The 22770-nt window shown below is 35.3% G+C and overlaps 5 protein-coding genes across 16 annotated transcripts; 2 read left to right on the forward strand and 3 right to left on the reverse strand.

The window, feature by feature from the left end:
* Nucleotides 1-6450: 6450 nt before the first annotated feature.
* On the forward strand, nucleotides 6451-9326 carry PEX13 (peroxin 13). The gene is made up of 5 exons (XM_021417954.2): nucleotides 6451-6625; nucleotides 7157-7393; nucleotides 7472-7773; nucleotides 8462-8554; nucleotides 8717-9326. Exons 1-5 carry the CDS (start codon nucleotides 6601-6603, stop codon nucleotides 8930-8932), a joined length of 873 nt encoding a protein of 290 aa, XP_021273629.1. The 5' UTR covers nucleotides 6451-6600; the 3' UTR covers nucleotides 8933-9326.
* Nucleotides 9327-9960: 634 nt separating this feature from the next.
* Nucleotides 9961-11367, reverse strand: LOC149527652 (RNI-like superfamily protein). The gene has a single exon (XM_089782424.1). The coding sequence runs from the start codon at nucleotides 11365-11367 to the stop codon at nucleotides 10186-10188; it is 1182 nt and encodes a 393-aa protein (XP_089638550.1). The 3' UTR covers nucleotides 9961-10185.
* A 10-nt stretch (nucleotides 11368-11377) lies between these two features.
* Nucleotides 11378-12639, reverse strand: LOC110408845 (uncharacterized protein At4g08330, chloroplastic). 2 transcript variants are annotated; one of them, XM_089782426.1, is made up of 2 exons: nucleotides 12428-12639; nucleotides 11378-11720 (listed from the first exon to the last, which is right to left on the reverse strand). In XM_089782426.1, exons 1-2 carry the CDS (start codon nucleotides 12451-12453, stop codon nucleotides 11378-11380), a joined length of 369 nt encoding a protein of 122 aa, XP_089638552.1. In that variant the 5' UTR covers nucleotides 12454-12639. The 2 variants fall into 2 exon arrangements, with proteins under 2 accessions (XP_089638552.1, XP_089638551.1); XM_089782425.1 differs by having other exon boundaries at nucleotides 11378-11735.
* A 605-nt stretch (nucleotides 12640-13244) lies between these two features.
* LOC110409089 (large ribosomal subunit protein uL18-like) lies at nucleotides 13245-16994 on the forward strand. 2 transcript variants are annotated; one of them, XM_021418324.2, is made up of 9 exons: nucleotides 13245-13349; nucleotides 14057-14126; nucleotides 14210-14301; nucleotides 14563-14689; nucleotides 14774-14853; nucleotides 15503-15619; nucleotides 16090-16224; nucleotides 16343-16512; nucleotides 16657-16994. In XM_021418324.2, exons 1-9 carry the CDS (start codon nucleotides 13347-13349, stop codon nucleotides 16763-16765), a joined length of 903 nt encoding a protein of 300 aa, XP_021273999.1. In that variant the 5' UTR covers nucleotides 13245-13346; the 3' UTR covers nucleotides 16766-16994. The 2 variants fall into 2 exon arrangements, with proteins under 2 accessions (XP_021273999.1, XP_021273998.1); XM_021418323.2 differs by lacking the exon at nucleotides 13245-13349 and having other exon boundaries at nucleotides 14016-14126.
* A 953-nt stretch (nucleotides 16995-17947) lies between these two features.
* LOC110409944 (P-loop containing nucleoside triphosphate hydrolases superfamily protein) lies at nucleotides 17948-22702 on the reverse strand. 10 transcript variants are annotated; one of them, XM_021419466.1, is made up of 12 exons: nucleotides 22562-22695; nucleotides 21957-22049; nucleotides 21503-21613; nucleotides 21184-21417; nucleotides 20894-21002; nucleotides 20729-20810; nucleotides 20309-20394; nucleotides 20000-20103; nucleotides 19759-19889; nucleotides 19577-19670; nucleotides 18884-18939; nucleotides 17948-18307 (listed from the first exon to the last, which is right to left on the reverse strand). In XM_021419466.1, the coding sequence occupies exons 4-12, from the start codon at nucleotides 21226-21228 to the stop codon at nucleotides 18211-18213; spliced, it is 804 nt and encodes a 267-aa protein (XP_021275141.1). In that variant the 5' UTR covers nucleotides 21229-21417; nucleotides 21503-21613; nucleotides 21957-22049; nucleotides 22562-22695; the 3' UTR covers nucleotides 17948-18210. The 10 variants fall into 10 exon arrangements, with proteins under 10 accessions (XP_021275141.1, XP_021275145.1, XP_021275142.1 ...); XM_021419470.1 differs by lacking the exon at nucleotides 21503-21613 and having other exon boundaries at nucleotides 21184-21259; XM_021419467.1 differs by lacking the exon at nucleotides 21503-21613.
* Nucleotides 22703-22770: the final 68 nt, after the last annotated feature.

Below are 22770 nucleotides of genomic sequence, written 5' to 3' on the forward strand. Positions count from 1 at the left end.
ATTTTATTAGCCATTCCACCACTCACTCGAGATTCCACTAATACTAAGATTGAAAATTTGTATTGCGTAATCCAATCTTTCATTACTGCAATAAAGTCACCATTTCCTGCACCCTGACAATTCCACATAAAAATTTTTAGACTCATAATTATATTATAAATATGAATAATGGGTTAAGTGTCCAACGAACTCTCCTTACTACCCTTGCCTGTCTTTCCGTTCTTCACTGTTTGGACAGCCATGTCTCTCGACGTTGACCTAAGAGTCTCCTCCATCTCCATTTTACTTAGCATATCTCTGGAAGTTGATATTATCCCTCCCTTTGCTCTTGCTTTCTTTTTGAGTGAAATGATTTGTGGTCGAACACTACCAAACTTATCAGGTGGCTTCCCTTCCTTCTTTGCTACACGCACACCTCTGACTCTCTCAACCAAGCTGTCTCTTTCTGCTGGTGGACTGACTCGCCTGGTAGTAGCGTTGGTTTCAACAGCTCTCCCACTCAGTGAAACCACTGAATGCTTCAAAGGGTCAAGTACCCCCCCTTGGACCTCATGGTCAACTTGTCTATGTTTGTTACCAGGATTTTCCAAGACTATTTGGGTTTTATCAGTTTCAACTGCATTTTTATGCTCACCTTTTGTCTCCAGTGGTACTTCCTTGGGCTGTTCCATCTTAGTGCCTGTCGTAGTATTTTTGCGGATACTCATGTCCGCTTTTCCAGTGGCAATGGTCTCACTCACTGCGTTGTGCACTCTCTTTCCATGCTCAAATATCACGTCTGTCACTTTGGTATTCACCTGCGTAGTAGGGCTGTCATTAGGCGCATTATTCAGTATTGTAAACCTGGAACCGTCCTTAGCGTCGTTGTTTGTCATTGTTACTGATAGCATTCTGTTTTTCCCATCATATCCTCTTGGCTTCCTCCGACTAACCAACATCCAAGGCCCATATGGGGAAGCCTCCTGCTGCTTTTCATTTGCTTGTTCTCTTTCATTTGTATCAGCAGGTTGAGAACTTTCTTTATTCTGGCATTCTTCTTGGACATGACCATACAATCCACATATATAACAAATCTTAGGCAGACCCTCATATTCCACCTTCTGTATTTTCCCTTTCACGTAGATGAAAGGTACCAAAGGCTTTGTTAAATCCAGCTCCACCGCAATTCTTGCAAATTTTCCTCTCTTTTCCGAGCATGTGTTGTAATCAATTTTCAATAGTCGACCTAAAAGGGATGCCAAACGTCGCAGCACTGATTTATGGTACAAATGGAGAGGCATCCCTGGGAATCTGACCTAGGCGGCCACAGCTGTAAGATCGATTGCGCCTTTTACATAATTCGTTGTCCATGGTTGCACTAGCAGGTAGCTACCTTGTATCACCCAGGGACCTTCTAAGAGAGCCCTGAGATAATCCCCTTCCTCTGAGAATTTAACCAAGAAGCAGTCGTCATCCAAATCAACCACTGAGTATTTACCTTTAGGGTTCCACATAGAGAGGATCTTGTCACATAACAGTATGTAGGAGATTGATCGCCCCAGCATTCTAACAATGACTGATTTACGCCAACGTTTAACAAGCTCCTCATATTTCTTATCTGAGATTTCTAATGCAGGAAACCCGTCGACTGTATCTTCCCAGAAATCCTCTATGTCATCCTCCAGATCATCCACGTTTTCTGCTTTACTTCGAGCAAATCAGCATGTTCAACCACCATATCCTCGTCAGAGAACAAATCACCTTCTGATAGCGGAGAGGCGTTTTCCGAATTCATTAATGCATCCCTAAAGGAGGGATTACTATGCATAGTTATCTTTGACATCTTCCCCAGATCCACCACATCCTCCTCTCTCAAACGGACCTTTTTGCGGGATCTATCGTCCAGTATAGAGGGCGTAGTGTTGTTCACCAGGGAGTCTTCAGCCGCCATCTTTGACCTCTCTTTTTCAAGGGTTTTTCTATGTATATTTTTTAAGATTATATTTATAAAAAGCTCTTATAATCAATCTATTGTCTTGTACAACTTAGCTTTTTATTATTTTATTATGAGTTTTAGATATTTTAACTCTAAAAAAGATTTGGTTCAAATATTGTTTATCCTAAATAAAAAAAATAACATTATAACTACTTTTTCACAATAATTTTTTAATCTTCATTTTTGAACCACACTTTCACTGAGATCAAATTAAGTTAAATAAAATTTAAGTTGGACAAATTTCAAAATAGGTCATTTTAAAAAACGATGTACAATAATTTAGTACCTTCTTGTCTGTTTATGAAAACATAAATATATATATAGACACACACATTACATATTTTATATATATATAATAATATTTATAGATAATATATTATATATTAATTTATAAAATAAAATATGTAAAATTATTCTTTTTGCTTATATAATTTATGGTTTATGAGTTATTATTAAGTAAATATATTATTTTCTAAAATATAAGTTACTTATATATCAATATCTACAAGTTATATATTAATATTATATAGTATATCAAATTAATATATGTTATAAAGTTTGTATATATAATAACTACCATACTATATATTATATAAACAAAGATAATAACTAATTAAGTTATTAAGTGTGTATTCATATAAAATTAATAAAGTTTATTATAATGATTGGGGTATTTCAAATTAAACAATATCAATCAGGCCATTAGCTATGGATGGTAACCATTTAATATCAACCTAGGAAGAATTCAGATTAATTTGAGAATAGGAGAAAACCGGTGGATGATGTGAGGTCTTGCATAGTAATTCTTGAGTGATAGAGGGAGATGTATAATATCATTTGGAAGACACTAAAAAGCAACATCTGACACAATACAGGAGGAAGCGAAGGTTGTGTGGTTAGTCAAAGAAAGACTTGGCATTGATTTTACAAATGCTAAGGAGGATGTATTAGAAATAGTGGCTGCCTTGAAAAAGGAGGAATAGTAAATTATGAATTTATGGTAGTTTGGATGGTGATTGTGCATTTTGTTATTAATGATAATTATTACATGGGATGTAAGAGGGATGCGTGTGGGGGAAAAGAGAAGAGCAACTAGGAAGTTGATTAAGTTAGAGAATCTTGATATTGTCGTTGTATAAGAAACAAAATTTCGTATACATTCATGAGATTATTATAAGGTTTATGGTGATAAATAAACTCATATGAAAAATTTTTTGAGATCATATCCTGGTAGAATACATCTCACTACAAACACATGGACTTTTGTAAAAAGAATTACTTACTTGTGCCTGACTACTCATTTTATTGATAAAGATTGAAAATTACATAAAAGGATTTTGAACTTTTATCTCATTACTAATCACAAAGGTCAAGCTATTGGGAAGGCAATTGATAAATGTTTAGTTGATTGGGGGATTCAAAAGATTTTTTCTAATACTGTTCATAATACTAGTTCTAATGATGTTGCAACAGCACATTTAAAGAAAAAATTTAATGTTGCCAGAACGAATATTTTAAGATATAAAATTTTGCATATGAGATGAGTTGCACATATTGTTAATATTATTGTGATCGATGGATTAAAGGATATCAATGAATCAATTGCTCCTGTTAAAGTAGCAGTGAGATATATTATACAATTTCTTTCCATATTAATCTAGTTTAAGGAAAGTGCTACTAGTGCAAGAGTTGATAATAAATGTTTATTGTGTTTGGATGTGTGTACCAAATAGAATTATACTTTTTTGCCGTTAAATACAAGTGCAACATTTGAGAGGTTTTTTGTAGTATTTGAGTTTTGTGATAGTAGTTACATAAATGAGCTAGTGAGAAATGGAGATGGGGTGCCTAGTAATAACGATTAGGTAACTGTTAAGAGGATTTCTCTTTTCTTGGAAGAGTTTTATGATATGACTGTGAATGTTTCAAGTACATTTTATATCACTGTTAATTCTTTTCTTGATTCTATTCTGATGTGTATGGCACTTCAATTGAATGACAAGAAAGTGATGATATTGATTTGAAGTCTATGACAATGAGAATGAAAGCTAAATTTGACAAATATTGAAGAAATATGGAAGAAATGAATTTGGTCTTGTACATTACATAAATTCTTGATTCGAGGAAAAAGGTTACTTATGTTGAATTTACTTTGGAAGGTATGTAGTCTCCCTGCAAGCTTTGTTGGTGTTTTCTTTGATGAAAAAAACAATAGGCATCATTCAAACAATGGCTTTAAAAAGCAAAAATCGGAATTGGATAAATATTTATTTGAGCTGGTAGGTGATGATGCTAGTAAAGATATCGACTTTGATATTCTTATGTGGTGGAAGCTCAATTAACATAGGTTTGCTATACTCGCTGCTATTGCTCGTCATGTATTGGCGGTTCCTGTATTAACAGTTGTTTCGAAATTTGCTTTTTGTACTGATGAATGTATGCTTGATGCATATAGGAGTTCTTTGACTCCTAAGGTTGTGCAAGAACTTATTTGTGCTAAAGATTGGCTATATGGAAAGCACGTGGTGATCCAAAGCAAATTAAGGATGATTTGAACGAGATCGATAAACTTGATTTCGGAAATTATTCCTTTGTTTCTTTAGTTTTTATTTAATTTACCATAATATAGTATCATTTTATAAAGAATCGTTTCATTTTCTTAATTTATTTCTTTATTTCTTTAGTTCTTTGTTTAAAGATTTTACCATATTTGTATTTTATTTTTTAATTTGTAAAAGATTATATTGAAGCCCATACTTGAGACTGAGGCTAAGTTTGAGTCTGACTTTGAGCAACATGTTATTTCTATCAACTATTTCCATCTTTCAGGTAATATTATTATTAAGTGTTATGCATATTTACATTTATAATTTATTTAGATTATCTTAACACAATTATTTATCCTAATTGTTTTTTATTTTTTTTTGGGAACATGTTCTAGAAAATTGCTGAATTGAAGTTGTGGGTCCAAGGTTCATCAAATTTATGTTTTGAAATTTAATAATTTATATTGTGTAACTCCTAACTTTTATGGATTTGTAGTATGTACAATTTATTAATTTATATTATTCTTCTAGCATTTAGATTAATTGCGTTGCATAAATTACTAAATTGCATTATGTACAATTTATGAAAACTTTTTTCCCTCATCTTTTCTATTTTATTTAATATTTTTGTTAGCCAATTTAATATATAGTGTTTATTGCTTCTTTAAAAAAAATAAATTATTGGTTTTGCATTCTTATAAATAATAATATGGTGCTTATTGTTTTTTATTAAAAATATTATATAGTGCTTACTTATATAATTAAAAATAAAATCATATGGATTGGACTAATTATTTAAATATGATTACATAGGCTTGATTTTAATTAAAAATATAGACTTCATACAATTTTAAGTCCAAACCCAACACAAAATTTTCAACTTTTATTAGCTTTGAACCATTTAAGTCTAGGTCTACTTAAAATTTCAATCGACTGAAATCGATCGAAACTAAGATCAACTTCAATTGATCAGTGTTTCATTGTAATCGACGATCTTCAATCAATTGAAATTTCTCATCGGTTTCATCGATTTTGATTTCTCTCAAAATTGAAACCAATCGATGCACTCCCCTATTCTTATACACTACAAGAGCAAGGAATCAGCAACCGCAGAGGACCCTATACAATACAACCTGCAAGACCTTAAGCTATACAAAATAAGTGCAACAGGAACATCAAGAACACAACCGAACCGACCCAATCAAGACACAAGCTCAATTATTATATATTCATTAAATAATAATTGAAAACATATTAAAAAAAAAAAAAAAAAAGAAATAGAGGTGAATCTTCCAGCCACGAAACCGCGTTTGGCGTTGAGATAATAAGCGTGGTCCTGGATTAAAGTTTCAGCCACCACTAAATGTAAAACAACCACAAACATTTTTGACTTGTACTGTTAAAAAGAGAGTTACTCCAATGCCTTTATACAACTTAGCTTTTTATTATTCAATTATGCAACTTTGGATATTTTAACTCTAACACAACAAAATATCAAACATCCAAAATTTTTAAAAATTTACATCACAATGATTAATTTGATATAAGTGCATGAATTTCATACTCAAAGAATTAATTCAAATCCTGTTTATTCTAAATAAAAATATAAAATTATAAATATATTTAAAATTACATCACAATCTCAATTTTCCAACTACGCTTTCACTAAAATCAAATTAAAATTAAATAAAATTTAAGTTACACTAATTTCAAAATAATTGAATTTAATTGTTTTTATTTAATCAACAGTCCACTAATTTCATAATTCATGGAAACTTTTAATTTAATGCCATTGGCAGTGCTCATTTTTTATTTCTTAAATCATGGTTCACATTGGTCAATTGAAAAAAAAAAAATGCAAACAAAAATCCAAAAATACCCTTAAGACTCTTATAATTATAAAAGATAGCAAACATGGGAAAAAAGAAAAGATAGTGGCCACGTAATAGGAGGACGCGACAATACTCGAACGCGAAAGTGCCCAATATTGACCATTCCGTCTCTTTTTCTCGTTTTACTTTGTCCGAGGCGAGGCTCAGAGATAACGTGGTCTTCAAATTATTGATTGACACAGAAGTCATGGACTCCAATCCCCAACAACCAGGTTCGTCTCTTTTCTTTTTCTTTTCTTCTTGTAATTCTCCCTTTCATAACAAAAAGGCTATTATTTTTGTTGTTAGGGTTTATCATCATGTTTTGACCGATCGATTGATTCAATGTCGAATTGTAGGGTTTTTAATTCGTATTGCTTTTCATTGCTTCTGTTTGGTTGATGATTTTGCTAAGGAAATCCAGAATCTATCAATTTAGTTTCCGAAATTTGAGATTTTACCTGATTTCTTCTGGGCTGTTTTTGGGGATTGTTTATGAAAGAATTAGTACAAGGAATTGAAGATTAATTAATTAACTTGGATTGGAATTTGGATGTTGAAAATTTTAAATATTTGAGGTTTTATCTGATTAGTTATTTATTGGCCTTTTTTGGGGGATTCTATATGAAAGAATTATGACAGGAAATTGAAGAGTGATTAATTAACTTGGATTGGAGTCTGGATTTATTAATTTTAAATATTTGAAAATTTCTTCTTCTTTTTTTGTGTGAAATTTGCCTGTACTTGTTGTTCTGCAACTTTAGCTGCTGGTGGCTCTCCTCCTAAACCATGGGAGCAAGCTGGAAGCTTAACTGGTTCTGGACCCTTTAAGCCACCATCACCTGGCAGCACCAGTGATGTAGTTGAAGCTTCTGGAACAGCAAGACCGGGTGAAATTGTTTCAACCACTGATAGAACTACAGCTGTGAATAGAAATACTGTTGGTAGGCCTTTACCGAGCAGACCTTGGGAGCAACAAAATTACGGGAGTACTTATGGAGGTGGAGGATTAATTCATCTATTATAATGCAAATGGTTACTTAATTTGGGAGCTTGTCTAAGTTTGATGTTTGATGCAGGTTATGGTTCTGGTTTAAACTACAACTCAGGGTATGGTTCAGGAATGTATGGTTCTTATGGTGGACTGGGGTCTTATGGGGGTGGATTGTATGGTAACGGCATGTATAGAGGAGGTTATGGTGGTCTATATGGGAACTCTGGAATGTACGGTGGTGGAATGTATGGTGGTGGTCTTGGTGGCTTTGGGGGTCCAATGGGTGGTTATGGGATGGGCATGGGTCCATACGGTGAGCAAGATCCTAATAATCCATATGGTGCTCCATCATCCCCACCAGGCTTTTGGATTTCCTTCCTCCGAGTGGTAATTCCTTGCTCATCTTATCATTCATACTTAACATGTCCAGTCCTTAGATGTAACAGCTGCCAACACCTTAGCTATCAATGTGGTTATGAGAAAACAGGAACCTGATGATTTTTCATCTCTTACAAGTCCAAGAGGCTGCTTTTTCTTGACTGGACATTATAGCTGATAAGAAGGAACTCTGAATCTTTGTTTTTTTTTTTGTGTGTCCTTTGCTCCATTTCTTGAGCTCAAAGTATGCTTACAAGAATATTCCTCTATTTCGTATTTTACTGTTCATCTTCTAAGGTATTAAAATAGGAAATGTAGGGGAAGGTAGTGGGTTGGGGATGGTTTGTTGGGTGGTTGCCGAAGAGCTTGCATGGACATGGAGGACATGTCCATGGGGACTTATCTTTTCAACCGTAAAATGTTAGAAACATTTGATGAGCTGTTATTTAAGTCTAATATTTCCCCACTTGATCTAGATTTTTGATACAGAGCTAGATTACAGCAAGTTCATTACATCTTATTTGGGTAATAAGGGAGTGTTTGTACTAAAAAAGAAGACAATTTATCTTTTAGCATTTGGAGGCCAGTTGTTTCATGAAATTGTTTTATGAATCCATCCGTTTGTATAAATTTTGCCTTCTCAAGCTTTATCCTTTCACTGTGTCATATTGGTAATTGCTTTCTTGACTGATTGCAGATGCAAGGTGTTGTTAACTTCTTTGGGCGGATATCTATTCTGATAGACCAGAATACACAAGCATTCCACATGTTTATGTCTGCTCTTCTTCAGGTGTTGCTTTCTTTATATTTATCTTTCCTTTTTTTCCAAATTTGATATGGAATCATTCACTTGGAGGTGATTTTTATAAAATAATAATAGTTGAATTCAGGAATAATGTCTTTTGGTGAGTGAAATTTATAACATGTTAACTCATGGCATCATTGTTTGCAGCTTTTTGATCGCACAGGATTGTTGTATGGAGAATTAGCTAGATTTGTGTTAAGACTGTTCGGAATCAAAACAAAACCCCGAAAGATCAATCAAGCCGGACCTGATGGACTCCCAGGACCCCATAACCCTCATGGGAATCAAAACTATATTGAGGGGCCAAAGGCAGCTCCAAGTGGTGCATGGGACAATGTATGGGGAGAAAATCGTAGCAATTAGTTTGATAGTCAATTTCCATCCAACGATTCCAGGTAAATTGACCTGAAATTGAAAAAGGCTTCTTGGAGCAGAGATTAGACAAATACAACTGCCTGCACCTATTTGACTCACCGTAGTTGATGAAGGCTGGGTGGTGCTCATCCCAAGAGCGTTCGTGGCCAAAGTTGTTCTGCATGGTTTGAATGTACCAAGGACTCCCATAGTGTTAAAAGTTGAGACTTAATAATCGAACACTAAATGTGCTTATTGGCTTGGCGATATTAAAGGAAGGAAAGCAAGATGCGCTTGAATGTGAAGTCACGGTGATTTATTTTTCAAAATGAATAAGTGTTGACTGGTTTTGATTACCCTGGTAGTTTTAATAACATTGAAAAAGCCATAATAATTTTTTGTTTCTTTTTGCAACCTGTGTAGCTTAAAAGGTGGAGAAATCTCCCCTCCCAAAACCAATGGAAAAACTTGTTGCAATACTTTCATATTCTCCGTCACATACAGTCACCATCCTTGGTGCATTGGCAACTGGGGTCACCCAACGGTCCGCTGGTTTCTCTCAATTTCAATGGCGGAAAAATCTGTCCTAGTCAACAACTTGGTCATCCAACTTCCAAGATAGGCAACCGGGACACTCTCTATGCTTACGTTGATCTTTTTGCAACCTTTTTGCAGCATTAATGAAGAACATTTGTTCATTTCTAGCCTCACCAGAGATTCAAAACTTTGGAATGCGATTCCCCATATAATGGATTAAGGACAGACATTGGTTGATCCATCGCCCAACAACCTGCCTCAACTCTCCCCTCGGTCAAGATCGCTTTGATCAAGATTGACCTAGTGAAAAGAAAATAGCTAGAATTTGCAAACACAATCATGCAAAATCCACATAATTTGCGGGGTATACAACGCTGAACTATAGATCGGACAGTTACAAAAATTGAAGTGTAGCAGTCTTTGGCCAAACACAAGTGACGTATCATGAAGTTCTTAAATAAGGTGTTCATTTTTTATCTTTATTGAATACAAGATTGCAATTCAAAAAATAATAATAATAATAAAGGTTAAGAAAAATCTCATGCTGTATGAAAACCTTACATCATTTTAAGTTCATTGCGTTCAAATAATCAAATATATCTATCAATGCAACTAACTAACTTATGTTAGAGGTGACCTTATCAATCAAGACAGAAATTGCAACAACTTGACTGGTACACATGTAGCATCAATAGCTTTTCATGCCATAAAAGATAGTTAATCTCTTACTCATCATATTTTAGGCAGTCCCAATGAGGCCCTATAGACATCACTTCTTCTCCCTTGATCTCAACATCGCCCCTATAAAATTTAAACAACTCCACTGCTATATCTGATATCCTACTATTTCGATTCATGTACAAAACAGAAAGCCGTTCGCAGCCATCTCGCAAAGCCTGTAACCCTCGATCACATAAATTTCGGCAGCGGTTCACGTGAAGTTTCTCTAAATTGTGGCAATTTAACCCAATGGAAGCCCAGCCTGAAAACCTAACCCCATGACACAATGCCAGGTTCCACTCTGTAAGTAGTGGACACCCCTTTGCTATTGCAACAATAGAAGCATCACTAACAGTTCTACACATTCGAAGGCTAAGGATTTTAAGCCCTGCCGCAAATCCATTCCCAATTACTGCCAATTCATCTTTGAGGCTCAATGAACTCAAACCAGCAATGTTTAAAAACTTAAGCCCACCTCCACTGACAATCCCCATTATTCCTTCTGGTTCAAGATTACAAAATTCAGCATCTACGTAAACCAGAGTTGATGAACAACCCCTAAAGCCAACACCACTTACACCCCTGCAATTCGATATCTTAATTGCACTGAGCTGACAGCATCCTTGCAAAAGAGCTCTTAACCCAGAATCTGAAATGCGTGGGCAATAAGCAAGATTCATGTGCTTCAAAGCCAAACAAGTACTAGCTAAAGCTTCTAGAGCAGCATCAGTAATGTTGCATCGATAAAGACTAATGATAGTCAAGGAGGGACAGCCAATACCAACCAGGGAAAGCCCATAATCGGTGATTCCAAAACAACAATCCAGACATAGAGTTTGCAATCTTGAACCATAGTATTTCAAGTAGGTTAGGCCTGAATCAGGTAGCTCTATGCAACCAGAAAGAGATAAATACTCTAAATGCTGAAAACGGGTGAGAATCCTGTAGAGATGGAAGGAATTGATGTCAATACTGCTCCCAGATAACGAGGAAGGGCCAATAATACTGAAAGAACATGGAAATTGTAAGGATCGACGATTCAAGTTTTGAATATTAAGCCAGCGTTGGCAAGTTAGCCCAAATGATTCACGGTCAGACCTACAGTCAAGATAATTGAAAATAAAAGAGAGGCAATCATCAGGTAGGTGCATGATGGAGGTAGCACCATCCATTAATGTCTCTTCCATGTCAACCTTGTTAGCACTCTTCTGAAGGCTGTAGAGCTCGGATCTTTATAGCAAACTTTTTATAAGCAGCACTAGATGAGTTTGGGGAGTCAAAACCACAAAGAGCAGGTGCATCTCCATAACCATAGCCTATATGAACCCCACATTTACGACAAAGCAGTTTAGTTTTTGAACGGTAACGGCCCCAACTGATGGGAAAGCAATGTACCTGATCGACCTGAGTGAATCGACTAAGATCAACAGAGAGAAATGAGATAAAACCTTTCTTTATGGATTTGTGATATTCAGAGCCCATGCCAGAGGTGATTCGGTTAGAAGATGTCAAGTTCAAAGGGTATCCACAAGACCCACAACTGCAAGAAATGATCCTAAACCATGAGAAATTTTAGGGAAGACTTTTCCAATAAATCATGAAAGAAAGATCAATAAATTCTACTACCGTAAAGCATTGCAGAAAGCTTTAGGGAAGACTTTCTGCGAAAGATTAGTTGGCATGTGAAGATGCTAACTCTCTTTGGATTTTTTTTTTCATTTTTGCCTTTTTGTATGAATTGCTGTTTTTAAGAAGAAATTATCACCAGATAATTGCATTTTATGTGTCAACATGATGGGGAATGGGTCAATTATCTAGATTCGATTTCAAAGGATAATTAGCGAGATTAAAAGCCTTTAATCATGTCATCACAGATACCGTAAATCTACACAAAGCAATATAGATATCTTCATTAAGCCTACTACACAGGCGCAAGTAACAACAACAACTGCCGATTCATGAATATATTTGAATAAACAAAACCATCACAATTTAGCAAATACTCTCGGCTCCAATTTCTTCACAACTAAACACTACGTAAACATCAAATTAGTAGTTCAAAAGAAGCAGCTCCATAGAATTCCTGAAGATGGTAAAAAATAACATTCACAACCAGAAAGAAAATACTTATGCATGATAAAATGCCATGATTTCTAGCTTATTAGCCGAAAACCCAGATGACCCAGAAGCAAAAGAATGCAATTGAGCAATAAAAAAAGCAAGGAAAAGGATTTGAAGGACCAGTACCTGTAAGAGACGTCAGCTTGGGACATCCTCTTTGAAGATCAGGGAAATAAAAAGGATCCCATTTGCCGAAGGATGATTCTGCAATGGCAGAATCGTTAATATGTGGTGATGTTGGAGAAATAATTGTTCGGGGGCCAATCAGATCGGGAAGATTTTGGTCTGGTACAGGCTACAGATACATGGAGAGTTTGGCGTTTGTCTTTTTAGAAGCAGTTTTCAGTTGCGTGGACTATTGACTGTGGAGATACGTTTCTTATATACCATGTTTGGTTAAGCATTCCCCTCTATTCCTGTCTGGGAATGTCAGATGCTGCGAGGAAAGGAATAGTCAATCCTTATAACGCCTATTCTCCAAAATCAGCTAAAATAAAAAAATAGTTAATATTAATTTTCAGAGTATTATTAGTTATTTCTTGATCGAGGAATAGTCTTAAATATGATAATATTTAAAATATTTTTTTATAAATTTAAAAAATTACTCATTATATATTATAAAAATAATATTTTAAACTTAAAAATTAATTAAAAATTGATAATATTTTAATCAGAATAATATTTAAATTATAAATAAAGTATTAATATTTAAATTATCGTCAATTAATAACTCCTGCAGCGGTCAGTGATTAGTTTTTATTAAAAACGCTTATTTAAAGAAGAAAATGTCTAATTTATCCGTGCGGTCCGGAGCTAGTAAAAAGAAATGCAAAGCTGTGACCTTTCACACGTGTCAAAGCTCAGGACTGGGTGCACAAATACAGCGTACAATCGAAGGTAAATCAATTTTCCATTGATAAAAAAACCTGACAATTAATCGTTGCCCTTGGTTTATTCCTATAAAAATTTCTAGGGTTTTAGTATCAGAGTTCCTTTCTCTTTGCACAGCTTCTAAGCTCGGCTAGAAACCCCTGAGGTCAAAGCCATGGTAAAACTCACTCTCTGTGCAATCACTTTTACTCATTTTATCGCTCTATTTACTCTCATTTTTATGATAATTTAGCTTCGCTGGTTTCGATTTTAGATCCCATTTTTTAATAATATTTAGCATTCAGTTTATAATATCAGGTCTCTGTTTAAAATTTTTGAAAACATGAAAAAACTGAACCTTTTGGATTCATTCTTTTAACGTTGTTTATTGTTGTCTTTGAAGAAAGAATCAATTGAATGAGTACTCTTTTTATTTTCCTTTAATATATGGAAGTATATTGTAAGCAGTGTCTGATTTTGAGTGGAAACTCGAAGATTATATATAGTTTAATTTGGTTTCCTCCACCCTCCACCACCGTTTTTAGTTCGTTTTCCTTTTTGCTGAATTGATAGGAAAAATGTAAAATGACCTGAGAATCGAAACCAGCAGCAATAAATTAAAAATGTCGAGGGTTTTTTAGTTAAAAAAATTAAGGAACTGTTTGGTTGTTAGTTGAACTATTTCCTTTTTGTTTCCGGAATAGAAAAGCTAAAATGTGTTGGTATACGGTACTGCGACATATGTATTTTTTTTTTGTTAAAAAGTTTATTGTAGTAAGTTTTGGCGTGATGTAAAATGATGACAATTTTATAGGTTTGTTTGCATTTGTTATGCTTATCATAGATGCTGCCTGGGTTTCTGAGTTGGTTAGTTTTATGGTACAGGCTTATGTTAAAGCACAGAAGACAAGGGCTTACTTTAAGAGATATCAAGTTAAGTTCAAGAGAAGGCGAGGTACAGTATTGATGCCCACGTCTTGTATGGTGATGTGTACTGTTTGCTTTGTTGAGGTTGTAATAATTGTTTAACTTTTGTAGAGGGCAAGACAGACTATCGGGCCAGGACCCGTCTTATCAATCAGGACAAGAACAAGTACAACACCCCAAAATACCGTTTGGTTGCACGATTTGTATCCTAATATCTGGCTTCCTTTTCCCTCATTGTCATTTGTTTATGTGGCTCTAGCAAGCCACAATTGTCTATGTTATTTCCCTCATTGTTTGGTTTGTTGATGGTACTTGGTTAAAACATATTATGAAATTTTATTTGGGCAAATAAATGGACTCACATACCTTGATCCTTCTTTTATACATGATGTTTATTTTCCTATGGGGTATTAATATGTCTAATTTTTTGACTGCTAGTAGTATTACCTTAACCAATTTATTAGACCAACAAGGATATAATTACACAAATTGTACATGCTAGCATTGCTGGTGATATAGTTCTTGCATCAGCTTACGCGCATGAGCTTCCTCACTATGGACTTGAAGTTGGCCTTACCAATTATGCTGCAGGTACGTGATTTACTTCTGTAAAAGTTAAAATGGATTTCCCCCCTGGTTGACAATGAATCTTACTGAATGATGCTTTGAGAGCAGCTTATTGTGTTGGACTCCTTTTGGCTCGTCGAGTATTGAAACAGCTGGAGATGGATGCTGAGTACGAGGGAAATGTTGAGGTATGTGGCATGCTTTTTAAGGTTTGAAGAAAGATGTTCAATTCAGATCGAAGTTTGAATTTGGTCATTCTACTGTCTCAATTTGGCATTTTTAGTCCCCCTATTGCAATTTTTATGAATTTAGTTCCTGCACTTTTATTAAAAGTTGATGTAAAGATGATTGATAATTGTGTTAAGATTTTGACTTTAATTTGGATGGTGTGGAATTTTGTGATGCCTTGATGATATATTGAGGTGGATTAATTTTTTGGCTACATGACAAATATTAGTCTAAAAAAATCATATTTTATTTTACTTAAATAATAATTAATATCTTTTAAATTCCAAAAAAATTTTTGTATATTTATTAAAAATATAGTTTTATTTTGTACTAATGTGTGTCACATGGTCAAAAATTTCAGGTTAGCATGTCATGTTATGAACAAAAATGACACGTCGTCAAATTTGATTGTAGAAGTTTAATACAATTATCAATTGTTTTAAAATTATTTTTAATAAAAGTATAGAGACTGAATTCATTAAAATTGTGGTAGAGGGGCTAAAATCATAAATTGGCATACTGGAGGAACCAAATTCAGAATTTAACCTTTAGTTTGCATCTTTTATTGTGATGGATAATAAATATATGGAAAACATCATTTGCTCACAGGCAACTGGGGAGGACTTCACTGTTGAACCTGCAGAGACCAGGAGGCCTTTCCGTGCTCTTCTTGATGTTGGTCTTATTAGAACAACCACTGGTAACCGTGTATTTGGTGTTCTCAAGGTATAGTGGAACCCTGTTCTATTTATTTCTCCTTGAGTTTAACTTTATTCTTTGATTTTTTTCCTTCTAAATCTTTTATATAAGTTGTCAATTTCTTTTATCATGCCTGCCGTTCAAGTTTGCAATGTGTTGGATATTTCTCATTAGCATTCACAGAAAACTTACATGTACACGTACAAAGCATGATCCTTATTACTGAGGTTAAGCTATTAATTTCTGCAAGTGAAAGAAATAGTTTTGTGCATATTATGGCAAATTATATGTATGATAAAATGTACTTGTTTTGTGCCACAAGAATTATTTGATTTTTTCTTTCTTTTTTTTTTATTAAATGGGTCGGCCAAGCTTGGGTTGCCCATTTGTAGCTGAAGAAAACCATTCTTAAAGATCTTTGAGCTTATCATTTTTCAAATGTATACTATCTTCTCCTTGAGCTTTAACATATTTGTATTCTTTCCTTTACATTTTAGGGAGCTTTGGATGGTGGACTTGATATTCCTCACAGTGACAAGAGGTTTGCTGGATTTAACAAGGATAGCAAGCAACTTGATCCTGAAGTTCACCGCAAATACATTTATGGCGGCCATGTTGCTGCATACATGAGGGTAAGGTTTAGAGTTTATGAAGTGGTAGAAATTTGAAGTTTGTTACTAGATGTTATTTTGGGACAATTTTTCATTGGTTATCTCTCTCTCTGTAAGTCTCACTTTGTCAAGTTGACAGACTTTGATGGAAGATGAGCCAGAGAAGTACCAGTCTCACTTCAGTGAGTACATAAAGAGAAACATTGAGCCTGACAACATGGAGGGACTCTACAAGAAGGTTCATGCTGCTATTCGTGCAAGTCCAGAAGCAAAGAAGTCTGAGAAGGAACCTCCCAAGGAGCATAAGAGGTAGACCTTCTTTCTCTCTCTCAAGACAATTTAATTGTAAACTAGTTAGCTTGAACTAAAATTTGTTATTACTTCCTGCATGTTCATATAAATGGGGGTTGTAAGAAATTCAATTCTAATGTAATGTTTTTTTTTGCACGTTAGGTACAACTTGAAGAAGCTGTCATATGACGAAAGGAAGGCTAGGTTGATTGATAGGTTGAAAGCTCTCAATTCAGCTGCTGGAGTTGATGATGATGAAGATGATGATTGAGCTTCGAGAGTTGAGGAATATGCTGAGTGAGCTCAGCATTAGAATTTTGGGCATATTATGGGCTCCTATCGTATGTTGTGCTGTTAGAATTTACGGCAAACCCCAGACTCTTTGCTTGTTTATTAGGGATATGAGAAACTAGCCTTTTTGCCTGCGGATCTTGTGGTTATGCTGGATTGCTTTTTCCATTTATTTACTACGTTATATAAGCACTAATGCCATGGCAAAATCTTCACTCGTTACCTTTCAATATCTATAGAGAAAAAAAAATGTTGGCCAGTTTATTTACCGAGTGTGTGAAATAAATTTGTGGAAGATTGACACCCTTGAAACTCGTAACTTGATACTAACACTTGGCAATTAGTGTCTATAATCATGATTCTGTAACCAGGCCATGGAGGATTGTACAAAGTTAAGTGGAAGTATGTGAAAATACCAGTAAGTGAAACCTAGTAAACTAGTCGCCGATCAAGTATCACTGCAGGCTGCAGCTGTCGGGAGACAAAGTTGCTCTCCTGTCCTGGAGCCCGGAGGAGAGCATTGCATAAGTACCTACTCGATGTCAAAAGAGGACCGAGCTTCATCTGCTTTCTGAATTACCTTATACGTGTGGAACTAGCCCAAAATGCCTAATAAGCTGAAGACTATATGCGAATATAGCAAGTAATTCATTTCCACAGTGAAAAACTCGTTAGAATTAGACAACTGGGGATCCAAAGGAAGCCAAAGATCCTTTGAGTTTTGACGGTCACGCAAGGCATGGTGTAGAATTTCCCCTACCAAATTCAGCCAAAGGTCCGAAGCCATTGTTTTCCTGACACTGCCAGGCCCTGTTTTAGCTATCATCCAAGGAGAAGCTTGACTTTGCCATACTAGATTCCTTCATCCATTTGCGAAGCATAAGGGGTTCTTATTTTTGAATTAAAGCCTGTAAATTTGGAGTCGAGGACGGAAAGAATAGGGCAATGTGAATAAAGACTACAGCAAAGAAATATTTTGCGCATACCCTTCTTTGCAGAAAGTTGTAATATTGCCCAGTTGTTAGAGCAAACCGTAGGATGCATTTATTTCATACTCAAGTCCATGGCCATTTTTCACAAAGTAGTTTTAATTGAGATCCTTTGGCACATCTCTACTATCATTATCATCATCAAGACAAGCCAAGAAATGAGGTTACATATGTTCACAACGAAAAGAGATACCACAAGATCAATCTTGCACAAGAAATCTCAATTATGGTCCATTCAGAACACCTTGGGTAAAATCAGTTCAATACTCTATCATCCAAGGTGCATTTTAATCCAATTGTACTTTCAAAACTACCACAGTCAAAACGGCTCTCAGCTCAGATTGGTATAACATTCGACCATTTTTTTCGTAAGTTATCTACAGAATGAAATTTGGAACATGGTTGACGTTTCACAGCAACTGATGCATCAACAGGCCTACTCATCATCTTCAGGATCAAAATCTCTAATCTTCACATCAGTGTCTTCACCATACTGAATGCAGTTGTCAATTTGAGCCAACACATATCGTATGCTGTAAAAGACAACAGGCCACCATTATCCATGATAAAACAACTATACGTAAGAACATAAATTGTTAAACAAAATAACCACTCAATCCAGTGACATTAGTGGCTTCTCCAAAGGACTCATCTCACTCTCTCACTATCAACCCTTTCTTTCTGTTATGTAAGTGTTTTCTTACTATTAGTTAGAAGTAAACAAAATACAGGGGAAAATCTTTGACTACTAGGAGCTTAATTTAAACCTAAAAAAGAGCAAGTCACACAACAAGTGGTTCCTCAACCATCAGCACTCCCAAGAAATTACTCTTCCTTACAAAATCATTAAGAAATTACTGTTGCTAAGATGTCAAACACACAAAAACATAAGATTTAAAAGCAAGGCCACCATCTTAGCCTTTTAATTTAAAACTTAAATTAAGAACAAAGTTAGCCTATTTACCACTCTAATTAGTTCAGTTTAAATCAGGAAAGCACAAGATTAAAGTGTAGCATCTACAATGAGTGCAGTCAGATCAAATCTCATGTGGAGGAGTGTAATCCACCCACACAACCTCACACACAAAAGAAAGCAGAGAAAGGTGTACCTGCTTTCCTTCCTCAAGTCAAGTGGGATAAAGCTCACCATGCTATATTCATCCACCTAACATGCAAAAGAAACAATAAGAAACAATAATTTGATAAAATATAGCATGATATAACAAATCCAAGTAATATTAATGGTATGTTAAACAGCAGCTATATAAATAGAGAGATTCATATTGTGTGATGAAAATACGACTACATGAGCCAAAAATCAATGGTGATACAAAAGTTGCAACAATTGATTTGAGAATACATGTTTAAAAATTTCTTAGTACTTCATAAAAGTCTCACTTAAACGTAAAGAATGCCCGGAAAGTACATATAGCTTCAGATCAAACAACCAAAACAAGAAAATACCCCCTTAGTTGCGACAATGAAAATCTTGCTATGAAGAACAAAATATCAAATATACTCACTCAACTGGAAACTAAATAGTGCAACTTCCAGGGCAATTACCATAGGCACATCTAGAATATGATCCCAGAAATAATTAAAAAAAAGAGAACCATCTAAGCATTCTGAGAGACTATAAGATATTGTTGAAAATAACCAAAAGAAAAATTATTATAAAACACTATAAAACCCTCCTTTCTTCTGAATTACTTGGCTGGTATGAACAACCAATCCATGCCACACAAATCCCAAAATAACCAATGCAATGTAGATATTGGATCCTGAATGACTTAGTATCTCACCAATTCAATCAAAGATTTATTTAGCTTTTTAAACCGAGGAGCCATCCGTTCATTTAACTCTGACAGAAGAAGCCGAGGCTCTGGATCCAAGTAGCTAAGAACAACAAAGATTTTGGTTAAAAAAAAAGAAAATGAATAAAATGCAGGTTGGAGGAGAGTGGGTTAAAGATGAAAATGCTCACTTTTCAACATCCCTCTTGTTTGTTACAAGATCCATTTTGGAGAGGATATTAACATGTGGTAATTCAAGCTGGACCATTGCAGAAAGGGATGCCATGCATCCACTAATGAACTTGGTAACATCCGTAATGAACTGACACAATAAAAATATAGCTATAGTAACTGAACACAACCAATGATAAAGACAGACCTACTAAATTTGAAGAAGAGAGACATGTGGGGAGATGCAGAGCTTAGACAAACCTGTGAATCAAGCAAGTACACAGCACATACATTAAAATTCTTGCGCTTCAAGTGCTCCACAAAGTTACGGAGAACTGGTACATGTGAAAAGAGCTCTATCTGGCCTATAATATAATTGAAAGTTAGCAAAATTTATCCACATGTGTAGTATGGTTCAACAAATAGTACATCACAGCAGAAACCCAAATTCAGTGACATAATACCCAACAAGTATACCCCTGCCAAGGTAAAAGGCAAGATACTCAAAAATAACTTCCAAGTGTTTGCTTACAAACTACTAACATACCACATCCAAACTAAAATAGATACCTGGGCAGTCAAATACTAGATAGTCATCATCCAAGTAATTGTCCAATTCTTCAGTCAGCCAATCATCCAGATTTTCTTCAAGATGTCTAGTTGGATATTAAGGTTAACAATTTTGCTCTCAAAATCTAATTAAGAAAGGAATAATAAAATTTGATGTCTCTGTAGCCTTTGAAGGATCATATAAGTGCTGAGAACACAGGGAAGTGGAAAGAAATAGCTAGAAAATCCCCACAAACATTCACAGCGCTTAAACACTAGAGCACAAGCAATAATCCAAATAGATAAAATGACATAACAGCTATCGGGTAACCCTAAAAATAGCAAGAAACTAAGCCTTTTCCAGTAACAACAATCACAATAATGGGAAAATGCAGAAAAATGAAAATTCCCTTCACAGGGCCAGACGAGCAAAAAGGATACTCCATGCAGTACATAAGGCCACCATTTGGACCCAGCCCAAGTTCCTCCATAACATCATCCAAACTAATGAGCCCCCTTATATCTGCAAAGAAACCAAGCTTAATTGCAACAAATCCACAGAAAAAGATAAACCAAGTAGGAAAATTCAAGCCGAAGGTTGATTACCCATGGCTACTGGGTAGTTGAAATTTTCTGCAGCAGGATCTAGGTTCACAATATTTATTGACCGTCCAAGGGTTTCACAGTGGTGGTATAGGCTAGAGCAGTAGGTTGACTGATCCAAAAGGACAAAGTCACTTTAGTATACATCGTGATGCAAATAAGAACTCATTGCCTAAATGGACCAAAGACAGTAACATATGTTTTACATTTTCCTTTCACAACAGAAACCAGAGAACCCAGGAACATTGACCTCATTCATATCCCTGAAGAGAATTGTTGATAGACTAACTCACCTTTCCACTGCCTGCAGGACCGATAACTAGTTGTGCATAGCCCATGATAGCTTCTCAAACTTTTCAAACTGCTTCACTAACTCAGGATGAGCAGATGGAATTGAAGATCCGCAATGATGCAAGAATTGCAACAGTGATATATGCAGTACACCACACACCAATAGCGAACAACAAATTCAAGAAATCAGAGTGACCCATAAACAGTGGTGAGAGAGAGACACAACATTAGCTAACCTGATTTAATATCAAAGAGAAAACTTGAATTACATTTTAATCACATTATGCATTAAAAACAAGATAAACTCAAAAACAATCCCACCGAGCGACAGAATATTATCATCTTCAGCTCAAACTAACTACCAAGGATTTAAATAGTGGCTTGAAGCTGCTGTTTTATAGGCAGGCGAGCTCCCACGAATGCTATTTCCAACTATTAAAATGAAATATAAAATCACATCACAACAATTAGCAGCCGCAAAATAACATGGTAGTGGCCCATCACCACCGTAACAGACCAGAATAATCACATTCTACTATCTAGCTGCAACATAAAATATTCTTTTTCAACTTGCAATAAAAGATTTTCAACATCAAACTTCCAAAAACCACAAACACACCTAGAGAAGCAAATAATTTAACACAAATTACTTTCATTTAAAGAAAAAAAAGATTTAATTTTACAAGGAAAGTTCCTCATTGTTTTCTTGAAACAAGTCTCAGCAGCAGGTAAGACACAGACAGAGATAAACGGCAAAGGTAGCATCTTGACTTACATGGCCATGCTTGGCTTTGGGAGGAGGCTATGCCAGCTATTTGAAAAAGAAAGATGAGCAGGCAATCTAGTTTAAAATGGAGCACAAATTGTTCTGCAATAGTAAAGATGGGGGAGGACATTAAGGAGAGCATGCGGATGATTTGGCAACAGAAACAGATAAAGGTCAGCTGTGGGCGTTAGCATGTGGGATTAGGAAATCCAATTAGAAATTAGGGAGGTACTTTTATACGTTGGTGGTATGTGGAAAGGTAACCATTGATAAGACGTTATTGAAATATTTTCAATATGAATTGCAGGAATTAACAAATTCCTCTAATTTTACCTCAAATACTCCGCAACGCTTCAACTTCATCCAGTTTGTTATAGGAAGGAATTTTGTGTATTAACTCTTAAGCCCAAAATTTTAAAGAAAAACGCCATGGGACATAGTGTAGAATCAAACTCATTCCAAAATCCATTAAGACAAAAATACAGAACATAAGAATGTTGACCATTTGAGAAGAGCAACATAACCGAAATTTGCAAAATCAAAGTAAGCAAGACGCAAATAGATTCTGAACAACGGAAAGAAAAACATTATTAGGGTTAAAATCAGTTGATTACCTGAAGCCCTGAATGCTGGTTTCCGCTCTGAAAATGGGGATTCGAAAGGGTTCCTTGTTTTTTTTTTCTTGGTTTTCGTAAAGGAGAAGACTCTAAACCTCTGAAGACCAGGCCTGAACCGCACTCAAGGTATTTAAAAACTATTCGGGGCCTTGCCTCCCCTTTACGCGGTTATACGCTAACACTAGGGTGCTAGCAAGTGTGCTTTG

This window comes from Theobroma umbraticum, unplaced genomic scaffold (genome assembly GCF_002168275.2).
Source record: "Theobroma umbraticum cultivar Fairchild unplaced genomic scaffold, ASM216827v3 scaffold_44.0, whole genome shotgun sequence".
Lineage (NCBI taxonomy): Eukaryota > Viridiplantae > Streptophyta > Magnoliopsida > Malvales > Malvaceae > Theobroma > Theobroma umbraticum.

Bases quoted from the DNA above. Each gene is read 5' to 3' on its own strand.
- PEX13 (XM_021417954.2), top strand. From the start codon at position 6,601: ATGGACTCCAATCCCCAACAACCAG. The intron at 6,626-7,156 runs GTTCGTCTCTTT...CTGCAACTTTAG, and splicing joins CTCCAATCCCCAACAACCAG to CTGCTGGTGGCTCTCCTCCT. The intron at 7,774-8,461 runs GTAATTCCTTGC...GACTGATTGCAG, and splicing joins GGATTTCCTTCCTCCGAGTG to ATGCAAGGTGTTGTTAACTT.
- LOC149527652 (XM_089782424.1), bottom strand. From the start codon at position 11,367: ATGGAAGAGACATTAATGGATGGTGCTACCTCCATCATGCACCTACCT.
- LOC110408845 (XM_089782425.1), bottom strand. From the start codon at position 12,453: ATGTCCCAAGCTGACGTCTCTTACAG. The intron at 11,736-12,427 runs GTACTGGTCCTT...CTCATGGTTTAG, and splicing joins CAAGCTGACGTCTCTTACAG to GATCATTTCTTGCAGTTGTG.
- LOC110409089 (XM_021418323.2), top strand. From the start codon at position 14,048: ATGGTACAGGCTTATGTTAAAGCACAGAAGACAAGGGCTTACTTTAAG. The intron at 14,127-14,209 runs GTACAGTATTGA...TAACTTTTGTAG, and splicing joins TAAGTTCAAGAGAAGGCGAG to AGGGCAAGACAGACTATCGG. The intron at 14,690-14,773 runs GTACGTGATTTA...CTTTGAGAGCAG, and splicing joins CCTTACCAATTATGCTGCAG to CTTATTGTGTTGGACTCCTT.
- LOC110409944 (XM_021419469.2), bottom strand. From the start codon at position 21,228: ATGGGCTATGCACAACTAGTTATCGGTCCTGCAGGCAGTGGAAAG. The intron at 20,395-20,728 runs GTATCCTTTTTG...ATATCCAACTAG, and splicing joins GGCCTTATGTACTGCATGGA to ACATCTTGAAGAAAATCTGG. The intron at 19,671-19,758 runs GTGAGCATTTTC...TGTTGTTCTTAG, and splicing joins AACAAGAGGGATGTTGAAAA to CTACTTGGATCCAGAGCCTC.